The following is a 21901-nucleotide window of genomic DNA, read 5'->3' as shown; positions in this document are numbered from 1 at the left end:
TCTTGTATTATGTGCTCATCAGAAGCTAATGCTCTTTTTGTTTTTAAAATGTGGCTTCTGTTCTCAGTTATTAGAAGCACAAGCAGATTACCATAGAAAAGCATTAGCAGTCATAGAAAAGGTCCTACCCGAAATTCAAGTCCATCAAGGTAAAGTAACCTGTGCTCTGGCTGATGCTTCTCCTTGCCTGTGCCACCTATGCACAATATTCTTCTCCTTTATCTTGATTCTCTTGCATGCAGACTTATTTAATAAGGCCATTTTGATCTACTTAACAATTTTACATTCCCAAGCATAATTCCATCTTTGTGTTCTCTGGAGTTCTCCAGCCATATTTTAACACACTAATAAAATATTAAGGATCTGGCTGATACCTGAGAGGGTAAAGGAAGGATTTTTCTATTTGCTTGCACTTCTTCCTTGATATCGTGACCTTTTGCTAATTCATATCTGGCTTTTTAGGCCAATGAAAGTTTCGTTGTGATTTAGGAACTCTTTAGGGTCCTTGCTTCTTGAATTATTACTAGGTGATTATCAGAAAAACTGCCCTTAGTCTAAGGAGTTTGATTTATTTTTTTTTCCTTCTTTTATGCAATCCTTTTTCCCAGTGTGCACACTGCACTACAGCTGGCTCATGGAGTGTTCACGTTATTGTGTTGAATATCAGCAGTTAAGAAAAGCGAGTAATACAGCTTCATTTCTTCCCCACGCTACTAAGCTTTCCATTGTCAGTCGGAGTTAAGGTGTATCATTAATGGTTTGGTATGAAGATGCACTGTGTTGTTGAAATTGCTGTCCTTAATACTGGCTATACCGTCTCTTAATCTGCTAATTGCTTTGAACAAGAAGTAGACTGAACAAAGTCTGAGAAAAATATAATCTGAGCTGAGCAAGACTCAAGTATCTTCAGTTGTGGACTACGTGCAAGTTGTAAAAGATGAACCATTAAACTAAATATATCAAGAAATATGAGCACCTTGCTGAAAGATGATATAGAATATCTGTAGTCTGTAGATTTGATGGGAGGAGAGGTAATGCAAACAAATGATGCTTACAGAGAATCAGGGCTGCATTATGGCTGTATGGAAGGTGCTCTGTTTACGAATATGACTGCTTGAAATTTGTTGTTGTTGTTGCTTAGCTGCTTTGTACAAACTTTTCATATGACAAATGCTTCAGAACATATTAGCCATCCTAGAAGGTGGGCTAGGAGGCATGTTTTCTAAGTGGTCCAGTATCTAACATCTAAGTGGAGGGCATGACTTAAGTTGTGTTTCTAGCTGTTGCGTATATTACTGTGACTTTGAACAATTACTAAGATTTCTGTTCCTAATGTTTGCTGTAACTTGCAAAGCTGGGGAAAATGACATGTGCCTCTTATGGTGTGTTAATGCGTGAGAGGAACTAAAGCATTATGAGAGATGTAGTTGATGTGGTTTCATAAACAAAAAGGGTAAATTAAATCCTTTGCAGAAGCACATTGAAGAGGACTCTTTCAAAGTCTTCATCTTTCTTGACCTTTTTTCCCACATAAAAGAAATAATGCATCTGTACTAACAATAACCTTTTACATCTGCATTTTTTCAATTAAGGCAGCAGAAATGGGTGAAAAAATAAATTGTAGGAAACAAGAAATTCACATTCAATTTGGAGAGGCTTGTTCCAATTTTGACTTTCAGAGTTAAACAACAATCGAGAAATTGAATTGAAAATTTGTGCAAGCGTTAGTGATGGGCTGTTAATGTGGTAATTCTAATGTGAGACATTGGGGCTGTTTAACATCAGTTTTAAGTCGCAGATTCCTTAAATCAGCAATAAACTTCATGTTAACAGCTCAGTTTTTATCCACCTTAAATACAGTTAGAACTAAGATCAGCCCAGGTCATGCAATCTGGACAAAACTTTCCTCAAAGATTCTTGCGAACCTAAGCCTTTTGGTGTCTTGGCAAATCAGAATTAATGTCGCTTACAGCCATGTGGTGGCACTTGTGTAGAGCCCTAGTGGGACATGCACTTCCAATTACATGTGTGCGATATTCCATCCAGAAAGATGCAGAAGTATTTTTTTTTCTTGAATACCAGCAGTCTCATTTTCTCTTTACTCATGATATAAGGGACTTTACCAATCAAGGGCTGTAAAACTCCTACTATATTCTGAAAATTTCTTTGCTGTACTGGAGGCTTTCTTCTTTTCTTGTCTGGGACATAATTCAAGTGTTCGTTAGATATTTTGCTCAGTGTTTTGATACTCTCCAACTAGACAAATGGACTGAAAAACCAGCTTTTGGAACTCCATTAGAAGAGCATCTCAAGCGCAGTGGTCGTGAAATTGCAGTCCCTATTGAAGCCTGTGTAATGATGCTTTTGGAAACGGGAATGAGAGAGGAGGTAGGTAATACCATATCCCATGCTGTGAAGGACAGGAAAAAAGACCTCACTCAAACTCATAGACTGGTGTCTGTACTTTTTAACAAGTTGCTTAAGTAATTTTGTTCATTAGTGTAGATGATAAATCTTTTGCAACAGAATAACCTTCAGTACTATTTGAAGTATCTTTTCTGATTAATGCACCTAGAATGAAAAACTAGGGATGGGCCAAGGGTGAGAGGGAACTAAAATATTGTCAGATGGCAGTGACACGTTAGGAGCCAGCTAGGTCATAACAGTGTAAGGTGACGATACCAAACTTGAAACTGTTCTGAAAGAGGCTGTCATAAAACTTCTACTGCTTCATGCTTGTACTAACGTGTTGTTACCAGTCAAATACATTCTATTTTTATTATGCAGGGCTTATTCAGAATTGCTGCTGGAGCCTCCAAGTTAAAAAAGCTGAAAGCTGCCTTGGACTGTTCCACTTCCCAGCTTGACGAATTTTATTCTGATCCCCATGCTGTTGCAGGTATTGTGAATGTTCTGAATCAAAACCAGGTATAAATTAATACAAGGCAAGTTTATGCTGTTCATTTAACTGTTGACTTGCTGCAGTGTAAGGTGTTGATCTCTGCAGATAAACTATAAATGAAAATAAATTGGAAGTTCACTTCTTTGCACAACTTAGCACAGATAAGTATAGGGTGCGCATGCTTATCACACTTGATGTATTCATGTCTGCATGACAGAGCGGTGTTTAAAATTCAGGTGATGGTAGTAATCCAAATACCATATTTCCTCTCATGACAAGAGTGTTAACATGATCAAGGGAGATTAGAGCCATGTGTAGACCTTTAATAAGGTCTTTGTTCTGAAGAGATGATTCATAGTTTTATAGTACATGTTTCTGTCAAATTACAGTAATTACTGGAAGACCTTTTGTGTTAAGTGTTGAGCAGATATACGGTGGAGGTGTCAGGTCTTCCCACTGTTTCAGTGGAACTTGGGTCCTATTGCATAGATAAAATTGCAAATCTGAGGACAGAATTTTAAAGGAAGACTGAAAGCACTGGCTAAGAAGCTAGCCTGTTTCTTGTCTGCATTGCAGGTGCCTTGAAATCCTATTTGCGAGAGTTGCCAGAACCTTTAATGACTTATGGTTTATATGAAGAATGGACACAAGCTGCAAAGTAAGCATACTAAAACCAGTTATATAGGAAAACACTCTACATATTTTTATCAAATTTGGTTCTTCATATATGAATTCAAAAGAAAAGACCAAGCTCACACAGTTTACTTTCTCATTTCTGCTTTAACAGGTAAATATTTTCTTACACAAATTATTTTAAATTTTGTGGTTTAGCTTAATACTAATTGCACAAAAATGTGGTGAAATATCTATCTTACGTTTAAACATAAGGGCTGCTTCAGACTATTGGCTGCATAGTATTGATGCTTAAGCAGTTTTCCTTCGTTGCAGGTAGAGATAATTCAGGGATTTGACTAGCAGGTTTCTGAATTACTGAATACAAAACAGTGCATTTATTTGGCATAAATGGAAGGTTATACAGTCATCGCTGCAGAAACAACAATTTTTTGACCTGAACGTAATATGTAATGGAATTTTTTTTTTTTTCCCTTTTCAGTATTCAGGACCAGGATAAGAAGCTACAAGAGCTGTGGAGAATTTGTAACAGATTACCTAAGCATTATCATGCTAATTTCAGGTATGTATGAACATCTGTTGACTTGCAGCACAGCTGCTTTGATGCTAGAGTACTACATTTCAAAGCTCATTAACCAAAACGCTAATCCAGGGTATGTTTTCTTGGCCAAATTCAGTTAGGTTTATAAAAGGACATCCTGTTTTATCAAGTAGTTCGTGTCCATTGGTGGTGGTGACTGAAAAAGTCTAAGTTAATTCACTGTTGACTGTAATGAAATAGTGATGCATAGAACCCTTCTACTTAAGTGTCATGCTGTTGGCAATAGTACCTGACTTTTCACCAGCTGTGCTCTTCGTTGTATTTTCCAGTCTTAGAAATCAACTGGATGTATCTTACACATGTTATTTTTTCTTTTGGTTTTGCCTTTTGGGAATAAATCAGAACAAAACCAACTCTCGTGACTCCTGGAGTTGTGGAAGTTCCATTACAGGATATGAAAATAGCTGTTGAGTAGGCATTCTCAATCTAAACGTTTGTTGTTTTTTTTTTTTTCTGAAAATATAATAGTTCTGTAGTTCCATTTTGCTAAGTTGGGAGATGCTTTCTTTTCTACCCCGTTCAACTTTTATCATTCATGAGTAGAGGGTTAGCAGCCAGCTACCAAGCCAGAAGGCTGTTCATCTTATTTCTGTTTTGTCGGGAGCTGTCTTTACGAGTTTCTGAATTTTTACTTAGTTGCTTTCAGCAAGAAATGCTCTTAGTTCCTGCTGTTTAATTATTTCTTTCCTTTTTGTAGGTATTTAATAAAATTTTTAGCAAAGCTTGCACAGAACAGCGATGTGAACAAAATGACACCCAGCAATGTCGCAATAGTCTTGGGCCCCAACTTGTTATGGGCAAAGAATGAAGGGTAAGTTGTTTTAGGAAAGCTACAAAATAGAACTTCCATGAAGCTGTAGAATTTCTTGTCAGATTGTTTTAAATCATGTAGACTACTCACAGCAACAGACTATTTGCCTAAAAAACATTTCAAATGTTCTTTCAACCTGTGCATGCATCTTTTTAGGAATGTCTTCAGATGCTATGAATGTTACTGAATAGTCTAGATTTCATCAAAGTGTGAAGTTGCTCTTTATGTGGTATTCAGGAGTCTTGATACATCATGCTTAGCTTAACTTCTCATTTAGGTAATATGACTTTTTTTTAATTTTCTTACTTTGATAGAATTCTGTATAAAGTGTTCTACAAATTTCTTCTGCAGATCCCTTGCTGAAATGGCAGCAGCAACTTCAGTCCATGTGGTAGCAGTTATTGAGCCAATTATTCAGCATGCAGACTGGTTCTTCCCTGGAGGTAAATTCTTGCCATAGTTAAAAGAATTTTGTATTTGTGGTAACCCTACGCCGGGAAACCTCCAAATAGCTTTTTGCAGTGAGGCACCATTTTGTACATGTATGTCTTAGGATGCATTCTGTCTGTCTCTCTTTCAGATCAAGATTTCAATGTGTCTGGGGCATTTGTTGCAATTCCTGCTGTTAATTCAAATCACTTGTCACACACTGGGAATGAATATGAATCTGGGACACTGGAACGGAAGAGGCCTGTTAGTATGACTGTAATGGAAGGGGATTTATTGAAGAAGGAAAGGTATGTTTCATTCTCGGGTTAGGTTTCAATTATTAGCCCACTCCTGAGCACTGGACTACTGAGGAGGCTGTAATTGGACACATTTTATTTGGTCTCAGGAGCAGAATTTCATGCAAATACTATAGGTAACAATAGTGATTTATTTCCCCCCCCCATGTTGTTGCAGCCTGAGGAAGGTTCAAAGGTAATGTACTGGTATTTGCTTTCGGTTATACTCTATGCATGATAAAAAACAAGCAGATAATTACTACTTCCAATTACCATTTTCCTATTACAGATTTGGGGGGTCTAAAATCCACTGAAACAGAAGCGTATATAGTAGCATCTATCAGTATCTAACTTCTGATATTCCATGGCTTCTTTTTCAAAGCCCATAAGCTGAGGTGGTGTTACCTGGTGCCTTCATGATAAGACTTCTGAGTTGATGATGGTACAGTATACCACAGCAAACAGTAGAGCGCTAAAAAATAAAAATAAAACGTGCTGTTTTCCCATATAACATGTAGTGTAACGTTCATTTATTATCACTCATATCATGAATATTCAAGTGATGTGCTGTTTTGTTTTTAGCTGTTTATGCAAATGTTAAATTGTTACCTGAATGTTAACTATGGCTAGCCACATGCAAATTTATCAGCACTGACAGAGGAAGAAGAAAATCAGTTCAAGATTTGCTGTCTTTAGCACAACAAAGTAAAACTAAATTATAGAATGAATGTGCTGTATGCATTCTAAAATCTGTTAGAATTTTAGTCCGTTTATCCATAGTTCTCCTTTAAGCACTAATCATAGCATATATCCAGTAGCTTTTTTTGTCTGTCCTGAAATCTGTACTGCAACTTAGTGTGTAATAGAAATAAAATTCATGTGGCAAAATATATTCAGTGAGGAGATACTCTGGTATGTAAGGAAATGTATGTATTTACATGTAAAATTACTGAGTGGTTTGACCTCATTGTCATCAATGTCTGTCTTCAAATGTAATTGAGTAGTTTGTTCCACTTATGTTTAGCTTACCCCTCTGTGTGGATAAGCCAAAGTGTTGCATGTCTTAACATTAATGGTGTTATATGCAGAAAGTTGAAGCTTTCCTTGTTGCTGCTTTGCATGCTGAGCAACAGGGGTTGCAATTGTCTTTGTGGGTTATAACATCCAGTTGTCCTGTTGCTTTAGTTACCTGGTGTTGGCTGGCGTGGTGTGTTTACTCTCTCTTCTTTCTGTAGCTTTGGTGTCAAGGTTATGGACTTCCAAGCGAATCCTCGGAGATGTGGCACTATAAATAGAAAGCACACATCCCCAGCTTTCCAGCCACCACTTCCACCCACGGAGGCTGGCATGCTAGCTCAGTCTGGAGCGGAGCAGCACTCACAAGCTTCTGGGGCTGAAACAAGCCCAGTGGGTGCTGGTTTTGCTCTCTCTGCTGGCACAGCAGAACAGTTACAAAGTCAAGGAAATGAGGATGTCAGGTAAGAGGCATGGCTTCTGCTGGCAGTGGCTTAGCAGGCTGCTTCAGCAGCAAACTGATGCGTCAACTGTATCTGCTTCACAAGGCACCTCTTCTAACTGGAATGCATGTTGTCATGTGTGAAGCCTTTTCAGATGTGGGCAAAAACATTATGCAAGAGCTCTCCTGCCATGCGTATTGTTCCAGAATCGATGTTCTAAAATACCATACATTGTTCTGTATGCTCCAGAATTGACCTTCTAAAATAAGAGAATTCTTGGGGGGGGGGATGATGAAAAATACTAAAAAAGACTGTACTTCTACCCACATTGACCTTTCCAAGTTATACCCTAGAGGTGTCCACACAGTATGACTATCAGTTTGCTGGTTTTTGTTCTTTACAAAACCTACCAGTGGCAATACTAGAAACCTGTTGGTCTTGTTTGTTGTTACTTGTACATGTTATCTGGATTTGTCTTTTTTTTTTGTCTGTAGCAAGTACTAGTGATGACCAGACTTGCTTGCTAGAAAACCGGAAATCGATTTATCATACTTCAATATTAGTTTCTTTAGGACAAGCATATATGCAGGCTTTTTTGCTGCTTAATTAATGTTGAAACTCTGCAATCATGTCCCCAGCATTAGTATACATGGACTCCAAAAGTAATTGCAGTAGCCTTGACTCTTCCTTTCATGTATGGTGAAAGCAGCATTTTGCTTTCAGTATTTCTGTGGTCTGAGAGATATAACAAACCGCATGTAAAGGCCTGTATCGCTCTCCAGGCATCAACCTCTTGCACCACATCTTACAGTAAAGCACCACCATGGAGTTCAATGCAGCACTGACTCCTTTGCATATAGCTTTTGTTCTCAGGTGACATTTTCACAAAAACAACTCATTCGGAAATCCCCCATAGACTAATATTTCCTCCACAGATGTCTTTTGTGGCATAAGCAGCTAAAACAAAACCTTGAATATATATAGTGTACAAAAGCTGCATTTAAAATCAACACATGCTCTGCGTTCAAGTACTTGCAATTTATTGACAGCATCTGGAGAAATTAGGGTTGTAATGTGCCAGTAAAAGTGACTGAAAGGCATTAGTTCTTTTGAGATGACTAAGATGCTGCAAGAGACTATAGAGAAGTGAGTGAAGACTGCAAGTGCATAGCAAGAGGAGGAGGCACTGCCCAGTACCACCTCAGTTGGTTCATACTCCAGTGCTGTGCTTCCCCCCCCCCCAGTTTTATTGTCTTCCTATCCAAAGATCAGGAAGAGCTGAGTTGTCCTGATCTCAATCTCAAAGATTTTACAGGGGTTGCTCCCTCAAAACAAGTTCTGGTCTCCCAGCAAGGTAAAAGCTTACTTCCAGGTAGGGTGGAGAGAAGACTTCAGCCAGTCAATGAAGGGAAAAGAGCCTCTGCTCCCTCCACATCTGGCTCTTGCAGTCCCTGGGTGCTCCCGAGGGCTTCCCAAGGCTCCAGGGGCTTCAGTGGTGAGGACTACATCTGCCTCGCCTGTATACTATACGTGGCAAGTTGGTTCATGTCCTTTGGGTTTGTTGGTTGTGGTTTTTTTTTTTTTTTTCTGGCAGAGCTTCACAGATTGCCATCCCTTGGTCCTTAGTAGCTAGGTCTATCAGATAACTGCCAGCAAATTGGATGTGACGCTGTGACAGAATATTTTGAAAAGGCCAACAGTTGTAGGGGTAATAGGTATATTTCAATGGGGAAATTGGAGAAGTAATTTTATATGAACTTTCATGTTGGGAGTCTGTTTTAAAGGATCTGCAAATGCACTGAGGGTGCGTTAGCATGGAGACTGTACTCCTAGGTATCAGTACTGCATTCAAACAGGTATTGTGACACTGCAGAACTACTTGGATTCCTGATTTAGTTTTGGTAATTAATCTTTTGTACAGGCTTGCCTAAAGCCTACTTGCCACTTGTTTGAAGAGTTGTAGCACCGTTCAGTCTGTCAGTAAATACCAGCCAGCGCAGAAGTTTTTCTGAAGCGTTTGAGGGCCAGAACCGTAGCATAGTTCATAATGTAAACCTGAGCGGGTGCAGCTGATCTGGGCAAGGCATTTTACAATCATCTTCTAATTTAGGATTTTTAATTTTCAGTACCTCAAAACCTAAGGACAACACATCTTCAGCTACTCCTCCACCCGTGAGAAATGGTGGGCATGCGGGCACTGTCCAGAACCAGTCAACAAGCAGCACTAATCAGCTTTCTGTTAATCAGCCACAGAATGCAGCAGGTCCCAGTCCCCACTCAATGAGGAGAGGTGTGTTTTTCATTTGTTTTTCAAGCTACTAAGTTCCGATTCTTTATGTTCTGCAAAAAAAATGCTTACTAAAATAACTTTGTCAGCATCTCTTCCTTTATTGCAGACAACAGTTGAATTTGCTTGCATTTCACTAAGGCCTAGCTAAATGCATCTTTGACTTTTGGACTCTTTCACAAATGCTTGTAGTAATGCTACCAATGCTGTTTAACAAAATCACTCAAAGGTTATTGATTAGTAAACCTGTGACACATTTCTGTTGCTTCCTATTGATATTGCTTTTATTTGATAATTTACCATTTTATTTTGATAATGTACTCCAGTATTCTTTTTTGCTACTAATTTCTTTCTTTCAGGAGTTCGGTTTCACAATATACAACCATGAAATCTCACCTCTTCTCTTAACAGCTGTTAAAAAGCCTGCACCAGCCCCTCCCAAGCCAGCCAACCCACCGCCAGGGCAGCCAGGAAGCCAAAGTTCTGCCCCAGCTGCTCAGCCACCTTCTGTCTCTCCAAAACCACCTGCTAGAAGTTCTTCTCCTCCTGCTCAACATGCAAACCAAGGAGCAGCCCAAACCTCCACTTCCCAGGTTTCTGCACCTCGGAGATATTCCAGCAGCCTTTCCCCAATACAAGCTCCCAGCCATCCACCACCACAGCCCCCAACACAGGCTGCTACTCCTCCACTGCAGCCCAAATCAAACAGTCAAGCATCTCCTCCTGCTGCACCCAGCAGTGAGCATGGACCAGAGCAGCCCTGTTACACTCCTCCACAGACTCCAACACCACCCGATACACCCCCTCTAGGAAAACATAATGCTAGTTCCCCATCATCACAGCCACAGCCATCTACTCAAGAAACCTCCCAGTCTCACTCTCCACCTCAGAGTGGTACACTGCCAAGGCCACGGCCGGTACCAAAACCCAGAAATAGACCTAGTGTTCCCCCTCCGCCTCATCCTCCTTCTCAGCTGGCTGGAGATGGTATTATTGCAAATTCCACGCAAACAGCTTCCAAAATAGTAACTGGTGAGTGGATTCTTTCATATTCGGTGTCTCCTCAGGGAGTGGAAATGAAGAAAATAATGTCTGTAACTGTAAGGGCGGGGGGGGGGGGGGGACGGGGACACACGGACGGGACTGAAAACCACAAAACCCAGTTAAAATACTAAATTGCTCGTTTCCAGTTAAAATGCCCACCCATCTGTTCTGTGCACAAGGATTTGGAGCACTTCCATAGCGAAGGTCGTCATTCCTGAGGCAGAGGGGTTTGGGGGGAAGTGTAGATTACTTACTTTTTTTTTTTTTTTTTTTTTTCCCCCCTGCTTTGGAAGCAAAACACTATTATAGCAACCAACTCCCTAGGGCTTTCTCCAAGCTCAACATCATGGCAGTTTCAATTATGCTTATACATCTGTTGCCAAAAGCCCAAATATTTGGAGGAGGGAGAAGGCGTAGCCGAGGATAGTATATTTCAGCACATACAGAAGATAATAAAATGCCAAAAGTGGTCACTGATACATGTTCTAATAGGCCAGATACTAACACAGTGAATGTTTCACCTTGTGAGAATGACGTCTTCTGATGTGCTTTTAAGTTGGACATCCTGAAGCTGAAGAATCCATACACTTAACTGTATATCTTAGGTCAATTTCTAGATAGATCTTCATATTTTAAATGCAGCCTTCTTTTTCTCTTTTGAGACATTTGTGAAGTAAAGAGAAACTTTCTGTCTTCTCACAGGAACTTCGTGAAGCTTGTAGTTACTACTTTGATAGGGATAACGTGAACTCTTGCAGGGGGGGAAAGGTAACTGCTGAGGACAGTCAATACTAGCAGATCCTGAAATGTTCTCCTGCTGAGTCTCTGCTTATTTTAGGAAATTCTGAAGGGAGAGATAATGAATGTAGGAGACTAATGCTTTTAAATCTACTTATATTTAATGGTGGTTAAAACTTTCCAATGACACTGCAGCTTCTCTAGAATAAGACTAATGTATTGGAATGCAAATTATAAATTCTGTTGCCTAACAGCTTTACCCCATGATGCCTTCACAGGTGGGGATGGTTACTGCGAATAAGGTTTGTACTTACCAGAAACATGCAATATAAGCTAAAATGCTCCCGCACAGCAATATTTTATTTGTAGCTTTATTTTGTATATGCGCTTTGGAATATGTGCTCTCTGTGTTCTCTCATTACTACATATCATTCTGTTTGTAAGAGATTTTTAAGACCTGTGCTGCTTAATGTTAATAGTCCTGCGAACATTAAGTTATACCTTAAAATAAATTGAAAAAATAACTATAATGAAGTGAGTAACACTTCACACAAAGTCACCAGAACTACTAGTCCACAAGTCAAGTGTGAAGTAGTGACCCATTTAAAACGGGTTGGTTCTCATCAATGCAGGCAAATATTGAAGCCCATGTTTTTTTCCTACAATTCAGTGGTTTATGGTTGCATTTTAATGTAGCTTTCACTTTAGGTTTTCAGTTATTTTTAACTACTTGGAATTTATTTGGCAAAATACACGTTCATGTGACTAAAACCCTTTGCAGAAAAGCACCCAGCAGCATCTGCATCCTGGCGTGTTTGCATTTGCATTCTGTCAGCTCCAGCCTCACTAATAGTACTAGTCTGTTCAATCGCAGCTGCCAAACGACACATTAATAATCTTACTATTTATATGTAATGGGCTAGAGATGCTACCTTTTTAAGGTAACAACTGCATGACAGGCTGAAAAAGTTGAGGCTGCATTCCCGAATTATATCAAGATTTGACTGCTTACAGGAAAGACCGAAATTAGTATTGGATTGAGAAGTCAAGTTGGAAGTACAGTTTTCTTAAATTCGAGAAACTAGCAGTAAATGAGCTGCTTAAGCAACTAAAAAGTAGCTTTGCTTTTTAAAATAACAGACTTTTCCTTATTGTACTTCTGTTCTTTTTGCCAGTATCTTTAAAATACAAGAGCAATTTATTTCAAAACTGAATTCATAAATAAGGCTGGGGTCTGAAGGGTCTGAATCTTTACAGCACTTACAAATAAGTTAAGAATGGGAACAGTGCTGATGAATCAAACTTAACAGAAAGACTTAACCTTAATTTCTAAGTCATGTTTCATAGGTTGACCATGTTTGTTTCCATTTGGGAATTTTTCTGGTTCTGAGGAAATTGCTTTAATGATAGCAGACAAACAGGATTTGTTTTTCCCCAAAGTAACTGGACAAATACTTGCCTTCTAAACAATATCTAGCTGGTGTGCAGGGGGCTGCTTTGTTAGTGGGGGAGTTTAAGTTACACAAGGGAGGCATCTGCCATAGGGGAGCAATTGGCACAACTGAGGTTATATATGGACTGTGAATACAACATAGTGTGACTCCTTTTCAGCTAAGTTACAGGCATAACAGGTACACAACTGTCCTGAAGTCTGTAGGTAAAAATAAAAAAAAAATTCAACAGTGTTGAAATGAAACAGTGTTAAAACTGGAGAGACTTAATATTCCTTTCAAGTGCAAACCGTAGCAAATTGGCTGTGTAAGTTGTGTACGGTAAACAATAGTATGAAAGCTGCCATGCAGGAAAGCCAATATAAGAAAGCTGATGAAGGATTTTCTAGCAAAACTGATAAAGGAACCTAGAAAATCTAGTATGTTTTGCAAAAAAACCCACCTAGGGAACAGTAGAAGTGATACTCAGGCTTACCTACAGCAGTACACTTGGTACAGGATTATCCACCTTTTCCAGGATTAATATTTGTTCTGAATTAACACCACTGCGTATTACATAAGAGTATCTGCTCTAACATTTACACGTGCACATATAAGCACTTATTATAGACTGACTTATCTAATTCACAATGTGAAACAGCTGGTTTTAATTTTAACTTTAAATAGTGGAGCAAGGGAAGACAGATGGGAATAATGGAAGCCAAAATAAAGTTGCCAGCATACTTCATAATATCAGAACAGGAATTCTGAATTGTTTTCAGGATACTGTTGAATTCCTTTTGTCCATGTACTGGACTTTAGTAATGCCTCAAATTCTCTTTATGGTATGAAAGTAATAAGCCCTAGAAAAGAATATTCTAATCAAAAATTTTATTAAATAATCTAGATGTTTGACCTGCATTCAGTAGGAACTGTATTGGAAAGTTCAATGGTAAGGAAAAGGCATATGATTGGCCAAAAACATTGCTAATTCATAATCATGTGTGTGCTAATGCCCACTACTAACCTGTCACAAATAACACTGCTTGCTTGCATTATCATTAGCGTGGCATGCAAAAAGAATGGCTGTTTGATGCTCGCTCTTACATTAACGTACTAAAAGTATTGGAGACTAGAATGTGTAAAGTCATTCATGTTTTAACTGGCCAGTTTCACGTTGTACTTTTTCCACGTACAGAAAGTCCTGTCTAGAAATCCATGTGTTTATAGAGTTTCATTTTGTATTTGAAGTAGCTGTACCGTTGTTCATCACAAATACTCCCTCCTTGTGTCACCTCACACTTCCAGTTACCTCCTTTTCCGATTCATCCTTCAACATGCACTCGTGGTAGGGAGAATTTCTGTGCCTGCATCTGAAGTCGAAGTACACCTTTTTGAACCATACTTTAAATGAAAGTTCAAAGGTAACAGTAGGTATGGTTAGATATTAGGGAGAGTGCAGTGCCTCTGCTTCTTGGTTCTGTGTTCATCTCTTCTGTGGTCAAGCTCAGCATGGAACATTTTGAGTAAGGGAAAAATGCACGAAGAATTTGGGAACTCACATGATTGCAGTTTATTCTTCTATGTAATGTTGCTCCTGTTAACAACAGTAAAAATGACGATGAAAATCTAAAGTCTAAATCAACTGACTTTAAAAGTACTTAAATTGTCATCTGTTGTAGAAACAACAGTTATACAGTAGGGATAAAAGAGGCCTGCTGATATTATGAAACTTGGTTTCATGGACCAGGGACTTAGTTTAAACACATGAATATGAGGCTAAGTGAAAAGGTTTGGTTTTAAAATAGCCCCACTAATTATTTCTTCATTGCTATCAAAGGTCTGTTGAACAGTGACCGTCTTGTAGGTGCCACAAGGCACTGTTCACTGGATATAGCCCACTAACCTGGATGCTGATTTTCAAAATGAGAATGAGGGTTGGGGAGAGAAATCTATTTAAAAGATTCCCCCCAAGTAACAAGTCATAACAGTACTGATGGTTTGTTCTGTGCCTTCTGGATGATTTCATTTACCACTGAAACGCTACCTTAGCAGAATATGCTATTCCCCAAGACTGTGATACAAGACTTGGGAGAAAATTTATAGTTCGCACCTCACAAGAAAATATAAATCCTGGAATCACGTTTTTGAGAAAGTTGCAGCAGTAGGGGCGAGAACACTTAACTGTCCTGCACAAGATAAGCCCTTTGGTGCCAGGCCACCAGGTGATGGAGTTCCAGCTCCTACATTAACAGCAGCACTGAATGCAGAATTAGCACACGTTGCGTGAGGCTGGCTGGCACTAGTGGTGGGCTGAGAGAGAAGCAGAGAAGGCTGCGCTCAGACTTCAGTTCTGTATCTGCTTTCACCTCTTCCATGTCGTTTAGCCCAGAAACTTTCAACTTGAACATTTATAAAGTAGCTTCTGGGCTAAATTTAAGACTTAATGCTTGAGATACGAGTCAAAGTCTTTATAGGATGCCCGTCTATGCCACCTATGTTTAAAAGAAAGGTATTTATTTGGATTCTTTATTGATTCAAGTGACCTAAATGAGTTTCTATTTGGATCAGCTGCTGTGTTGCAGTAAGTGATGTCGTGGCATATTATAAATCAGCTTTCCAAAATACTGACTTAATATTTTCAGTTATGTTTTTTCAACTGTTACAGATTTTTCTGGTCTTCTAACTACCAGTACAGTCAGTCACCAAAAATGCAACATTTAGAGGTCCTTCTTCGACAGCTTGGCTTGAATAAAATTCTCCTCCCCTCAGAAGAGGCAAAGAACATGATGTTCCCTTTTATACACAGGAAAGGTGTTTAATCTGCGTTTGGTTTAAATAATTTTTTCCTCTTCTTGTGACAGTGCCTCCTTTTGACACCATACATGTTCCTATGACTTCCTATGAAAGTCCTAGGTGGTGGTTACCTGGCTGATGATTTAGGTGCCAAATTTTTTTGCTGAGTGACCATTGTGTTTTGATGTGAAAGTCTGGAGTAACGTATTACTCTTAAGGGGCATTGAGGAATCCGATACTAAATCGTACTTGCTGTCTTCCATTCTTCAGAAAGAAATGTTTTTCTTTTATTATGTACAAGACTAAAAAAAGGTATGTAGGAGAAGCCACTCGGACGTAAGCTTTTTAGTTTGGCTTAGCCTTTTTGTGTCCATGTGTGTATGTGCACATATGTGCCAGCCCTCTGTTTGAAAAGCCTTTGTTGATCTTTCCTTTCCCTTCTCTTTCTAAGGAAATGTACCAGAAATACACTAGTGAATGAGATGTCACTGTCCAGAGTGCTAAACTTGCTATTCCATTTTTTGTGCAGACTCTAATTCCAGTATTCAAGAACCACTTCAAAATCCTTCTCCAGAGCTTCTTACAGAGACAGCAAACAAAGAACTGCACAACCATCTCATGCTCGATATTGACAATGATACGGAAAGCACTGCTCTGTAATGGAAACTCTCAAACTTTTTAAATGTTCCTCTCCTGGTGGGAAAACTAACAGACCTAACAGTGAGAAGCTTCTTTTGACGATATGGCAAAACTGTGTAGAGTTTGACTTGTGCATCACAGAGAAAGTGATTTAGCCATTCAGAAGAAGTTTAATGATCTGTGTCTCAACAATGGTTTTCAAAATCTTGGATGGAAGGAATTAATTACTGCAGAAACTTGCATAGGAAGCATAATTGCTGCTAATACAAATGGTATTAGCAGAAATCCCAAAAGAGTAAGAAGCAGAACATTAGTTATTTAAAGTGCATGTATTATGGAAGTAATCTTTTTAATGTCACGGTTAGACTTTTATTTCTAGTTCTTAGACGTTACAAGGAGATGCCTTGCAAGAGACATTCCCTCACTGATTTGCTGCAGATTCTTTTTAAAACCTGAACCAAAAAATGCCAGAGTGCTGGTGGTGACTGCTGGTTATCAGTCGCCTTGTCAAAAACTGTGGATGTACTCTAGTGCCTTGAAGGACTGTCATACTGTAGAAGGAAACTTACTGTATCTTTAATCATTTCATTGCTACTTAATGATCAGTACTTAATACTTATTTCATAGTTATTTGTATTAACCAAGCCCTGCTTTTGTTTATGTGAAACTTGCAACTGTTTCAAGATGAAACTGTGGAAGTGTTTTTTGTGCTTTCATTGAAAATGGTTGAATTTTGAAAGAACTTTGAAACAGATGTTTGGCTTTGTCAGTTGGGTGAACATTTATAAAATTAAAGATTGTCTTTTGTCAACTTAAGGCATCTTTATTCAAGTTTGTGAGTAACATTGCTTCCAGTAAACATTGAAGATTACACAATCATTGCCTGGGCTTTTGTAGCTCATGAGTCTCTGGCTGCTCAGTCTGTTCTTCTTCTAAGGACTGTAGTGGAAGCATACTGGGAATTAATATGTATCTATTCTTTAATGTGTAGATTCATGTTAAACACAAATGAGTCCAGCTGCCCAGAGAAACTCTGGATACAGCCTGTATCATGGAGAGAGATGAGATGGAACAGGCCATACAGTTTCTGTGAATAAGAGGGAGGGAAACGAGTCAATTGAGGTAACATTCATATAAAGACTTAAACTAATTTACTTAAACTATAAATTCCTTAATACTCCATAATACATTTTATTGAAGTTATTAAACTAGACATCAAGATTAACTACAAAATAAAAGTGCATTTCATAAAGGTCTTGACAAGACACATTGCACTTGGTGACGTGATAAATATATTTTAGTTGCTATCTCGCTGATGCCCCAGTTTGAAATCCCGGTGGCTGCCCAGTTGTTTCCTGTTCAGACATCTCTTGCAGGGAAGATGACCCCTGTTAGTGGGTGTAGACCTGCTTTCCTCTGTCACTATGCTAGCACTGTAACAAACTCTTGTAACTCAAAATTCAGTGTTATGAGCCACAAATTCTAGTTCTGTTACTAAATTTGATATTTATCTCTCAAACTGGATGCAGTGTACCTGAATCCAGGGCAGGCTGTGAAGGACTTAAATAAATTCTCAGAAAATCTTCCGGACTTGCACATTCTTCAGCATTATACAAATAGTTAATTGTCTCTGCCGGGATTAGCAGCTCGGGTGCAAGAGTGTGTACACTCTCATTCGTATCTTCATTGTCATCCTTGATAATAAACAACATATTTCAGTGCAGTCACAGTAAGAGCACAGGGCTATGACACAGTTAAAGTTGAGGAAATTTGCCTTTCTCTACCAAACACAACTGTATCCTGTGTTCCCAAGAGTGCACAGCAATGGGCAGGGGTAGGAGACAATGTAAGGTATCAGCTTCACGAGTGACTCTCACCTGGCTTTAAGCTTAGTTCAATCAAATGGCTGCACAAAATAACCCTACAGAGGTCTAGAAAGAAACTTGGAATAAAATAATGAGGTTTTGTAATGCATTAACACTGCTTTTAGAGTCCTCTTGGGTGCATATGCTTGTAAACTCTGCTTGAAAGACAAGTGCGGCTGCTTGCTGGTGTGGGTTGGGGGGATTTATGGGGGTAAACTAGGTAAATTTCTTACAGCCCCAGTTATTTGAAGTTTACCTCAAAACTCTGAATATAGGCTGCCAGTTTGAGTAGGAGGGTAAGGCACTCTGCGACCACCTCTGCTGTAGACTGTGATTGCGTGGAGCCTTGCGGACATGTCACGGGAGACGTTGCTGTTGCCACGTACCAGTCTGGGAACAGTCTGGTGGGGATGTTATGTGCCACCACTAAAACTTTAATTTCCTGGAGTAAAGCACTGAGTAGAAAGAGAGTGAATTCCATCCTCAAGTACAGCAAGGAGGTTTTTATCAGACGGGCGAGTTTTATAAACCATGCTGTGAGTTGTTGTTTGCATTCCTATAGCTATGCTAGAGCATTGTATGCATACAGCTTGGTGCACCCCTCCCACCCCAGCCAGCGGAAACATTTTCTAATTGTACTCTGACGTACTGTGCAAGGGTCTTGAGCAGACTGGTCAGATGCAAGGAGCAAAAGAGCAGTAGGGATTTAATAAGCAAATGCAGGAGTGTGATGTAGCTTGCTTTGATAGGAATTCCATTCACAGCAAAGAAAATGATGCAGCTTTCATGAACCAGGATTTCAGTAAATTAATATGGGGCCCTAGACCAACACCCAGGTTAAGCTAAAGACAGTAATTGGCTGAATGCTGTGGGACTGGTTGGGTAGTGTTGAAAGGACAAATAGCAGGCTGGAAGGCAGTGACTAGTACTCTAAAGATAATTTTTGGAATTCCGGTATGTACATCTACAAATGTTTATGAAGCAGGGTACAGAAATAATAACAGCTGATTCCTAAGGAAGGAATTTTCCTACTTTCTGAAACCTATGAAGGCTGTTGACAGTTGAAGTCTTGGTGTCTGGAAGATGGACTCCAATGCAAGGCTGGGCAAGAGAAGAGCCTGCCATCAGCTGGTCAGCTGCTGACTGCGTCCAGAAAAGATGTGTCATGTTAGCTGGAAAATGTCAGCTCCTCTGTGATCAACAGGTATTCAATGGGCTTGATATAATCGTAGCTTATGTTCAGTTTAACCTTAAGGAAGCATTCTGCCACTTTGGCTGAAATTTTGTTTCATCCAAGTGATATGAAACACTTACCTATGACCTTGATTTTGGAGAGAAGCTAAATCTTGGATGATGAGATGGATTGTGCTACTGCAAGACTGCAGAGGAAAGGGTAGAGTTTTTACAGAATTGCATTTTACAAACTAATTTCTGAATATAAAAATAATTCATCAGCTGCCCTACATGGACTTTCCCTTTGAGTCACAGGTGCTGAGGACAACACATGTCGTTCCTATTACATCTGACAGAACACGTCATCTAATTCTGTCAGAGTAATGTTCTGGGGCAGTTATCTGAAGCATTGGGGGAGGAAATCCCAGAGGTAAGCTACTGAACCCACCACAGCATTATTCAGGTCTTTAAGCCTAGGTATGGAGTAAGAGATGGTTACACATTTGTAGTTAGCTGGATCTTAGAAGCCAAATTTGTACAACGATGAATCAAGGTTACTTGATCCCACTAGGAATTTATGTAACTTACCTCTACTACATGAAAAATACAGCCGGAATAGAGAAGTAGCAGACCTGAGACCTGTTCTCTTGAGTGGTCTTCTAATGCATTTTCAAACAGTCCTCTGTGATAACCTTGTTTCAAAAGAAAAACTGGCCATTTGTCAAACTGTTCATAGCGGTAGTTCCAGCAAGTTAAGTGTTGTGAGATCTGTTCAGTGTTCCCTCTGCTGCCACAGACAACAGATTCACAGATTATGCTTTTATTATTCAGAAGAAACAGGAAAGCATTGCTACCATGGGAATCTCTTCTTGACATATGCACCAATGCAATTCACACTAGCGCCTAAAACTGCACCAAGCCCTGCGATATTTCAGTAGCTAAAGTCTAAAATTCCCATTAGCATTTGTTTACTCTGAAGATGCAGTTACATTTTGTAGATCCAAATGTAGAGCACTTCAGAAGTCTTGCATGTGCAGTTGAACCCTTGCCTCTGCTGGACATTGGCACTAGCCGATGGGCTACTACAGGGCTTTTATGCATCCCTGCTCCACACTGCCCGTTACGTTACTCCGTGCACGTGCAGTGCCGTAAGCTTTAGTGGGTGCTACAACCATGCAATATTTCATGTATTCTTAGAAACTGCATGGCAGATGAGCATGAAATGCCAGCACAGGAGGCGGCACTCCCTGAGCCCCAGGGCCCAGCAGGTCCCCGGCCGCCGCGGCCCTTGCCGGCCCGCCCGCCCTGCCAGGGCCGGGGGATTCGCGGGGGGCTGCGTGTCCCCTCCCGGCCGGGGCACCCACCTGCCACCTCCGCCGCCGCCGCCGCCCCCTCGCCCAGCCGGGCCACCACCAGCAGCCTGTGGAGCGGGAACCGGCACTGCGGGGAGGAGCGGAGAGGCCCGCTCGCACCGCCCGGCCCTGGGCGGGGAGCCCCGGCCCCGCCGCCGCCTCCCCACCTGCGCGGCGCGGTCCAGCCGCTCCCGCCGCACGGCCAGCAGGCTCTGCCGCTCCAGCGCCGGCGGCTCCGGCGAGTCCGCCCGCCCCAGCGCCGGGGCCTCCTCCGACATGGCCGCGGGGCCTGGAGCCCGGGAGCGGCCGGTGGAGCCCGGGAGCGGCCGGTGGAGCCCGCGAGCGGCCGCGCTGGGCCCGAGGCCTGGGGCAGCCCCCCCAGCCGCCCCCGCGGCCCCCACACACTGCAGGCAGGCAGGCAGGCAGCAGCTCTCGCTCTTTAATAGTTTATCTGCAGCTACACAAAGCCCCGGAGGAGAGGGACAGGCTGAATCACGCGGCCAGCACAGCCCGGCCCGCCTGTCCTCCCCCGGGGATGGACGTGAGGCGGAAGGTGGTCGGTGGTCCCGGCCGAGGGTTTTCGCGGCGTTGCAGTGCTCGCAGGGTGGCTGCGGGGTGCCCGGCCCCCCCCGGGAGGCGAAGGGGTGCGCCAGGCCCTGCGCTGCCCTCGTCCCTGGCAGCACCGGCTGGGCTCGGGCTGGCTTAGTTCCTTCAGGTGTCCCTGATGACATTGTTGGAGCGGTTTCCACGCTGGGTGCTGGCGTTGGTCGGTGTGGGCTCGCTGGCCAGCCCCGCCATCGCGGCGCTGCCAGCGGTGCTCGTGCTGCGCGGGGAGGCTTTTGAGGCAGGCAGGCCGCACGGCCGGCCGGCTGCGAGGGCTCCCGTCGCTCAGCACAAACTGACAGAAACGTCAGCGGGCCCGCCAGCGCTAATTGCACACGCGCTTCTGCCCGCTGCGCGGACGGAGGAAGCTAAAGCGGCGGGGCTGAGGCAGCGAGGCACGGCTCGCTGCGCCACGGCCCAGGCAGCAGGCGCTGGCCCTCCTCCGGGCACTCGGCCCTCCAGGGCAGAGGGGCTGAACCACAGGGGAAACAAGTGCTTGTAGCTGGTTATAGAGGCATAAATAGGAACAGAATCCAGACTTCCTGAATTCCGAGCAGTGCTCTAATCCCAAAGAGCATAATTAAATATTTAAAATAACCAAACAAACCTCTTCTGCCTAGCTGCCTTCCTTAGCTCTTTACACCCATCGTGTTGTTCCCAGTTCAGGTCCAACAGTGATGGTGCCGAGCGCTCAGCACCTTTCACAGCCAGGCCCCATTAGAACTAAGGAGAGGATTAGGGAGGAGGGTCTGTCTTCTTAAATAAAGAAATAAAATTTAGAAAGCATTAAGAATTACATTAACCCTCTGCTAATTATTATTATTTACACCAATTAAAATTAGTTG

At 41.4% G+C, this 21901-nt stretch overlaps 2 protein-coding genes across 13 annotated transcripts in view; one reads left to right on the top strand and one right to left on the bottom strand.

The window, feature by feature from the left end:
* The window catches only part of ARHGAP17 (Rho GTPase activating protein 17), a 48942-nt gene extending 32108 nt beyond the window's left edge, over positions 1-16834 (top strand). For 2 of the 12 annotated variants that reach the window (XM_082311406.1, XM_082311404.1), the window contains 12 exons: positions 68-149; positions 2261-2388; positions 2788-2899; positions 3479-3560; positions 4017-4097; positions 4834-4947; positions 5299-5390; positions 5528-5684; positions 6908-7150; positions 9256-9419; positions 9828-10448; positions 15954-16834. In XM_082311406.1, the coding sequence (XP_082167532.1) occupies positions 68-149; positions 2261-2388; positions 2788-2899; positions 3479-3560; positions 4017-4097; positions 4834-4947; positions 5299-5390; positions 5528-5684; positions 6908-7150; positions 9256-9419; positions 9828-10448; positions 15954-16084 (2007 nt within the window). In that variant the 3' untranslated portion in view covers positions 16085-16834. Of the gene's footprint in view, positions 1-67; positions 150-2260; positions 2389-2787; positions 2900-3478; positions 3561-4016; positions 4098-4833; positions 4948-5298; positions 5391-5527; positions 5685-6907; positions 7151-9255; positions 9420-9827; positions 10449-11452; positions 15737-15953 lie in introns of all 12 variants that reach the window. The other 10 variants (XR_014228137.1, XM_082311410.1, XR_014228134.1 and 7 more) reach the window with 10 other exon arrangements.
* A 743-nt stretch (positions 16835-17577) lies between these two features.
* Positions 17578-20731, bottom strand: TEX47 (testis expressed 47; the record flags this gene model as incomplete). Its single annotated transcript, XM_082314174.1, has 6 exons — positions 17578-17757; positions 18185-18383; positions 19243-19307; positions 19690-19793; positions 20466-20541; positions 20621-20731. 6 exons carry the CDS (start codon positions 20729-20731, stop codon positions 17578-17580), a joined length of 735 nt encoding a protein of 244 aa, XP_082170300.1.
* Positions 20732-21901: the final 1170 nt, after the last annotated feature.

This window comes from Platalea leucorodia (assembly GCF_965183815.1).
Source record: "Platalea leucorodia genome assembly, chromosome: 5".
In the NCBI taxonomy this organism is placed as follows: domain Eukaryota; kingdom Metazoa; phylum Chordata; class Aves; order Pelecaniformes; family Threskiornithidae; genus Platalea; species Platalea leucorodia.
Note: the sequence above shows the minus strand (reverse complement) of the source record. Positions and strands in the feature narration are given on the sequence as shown.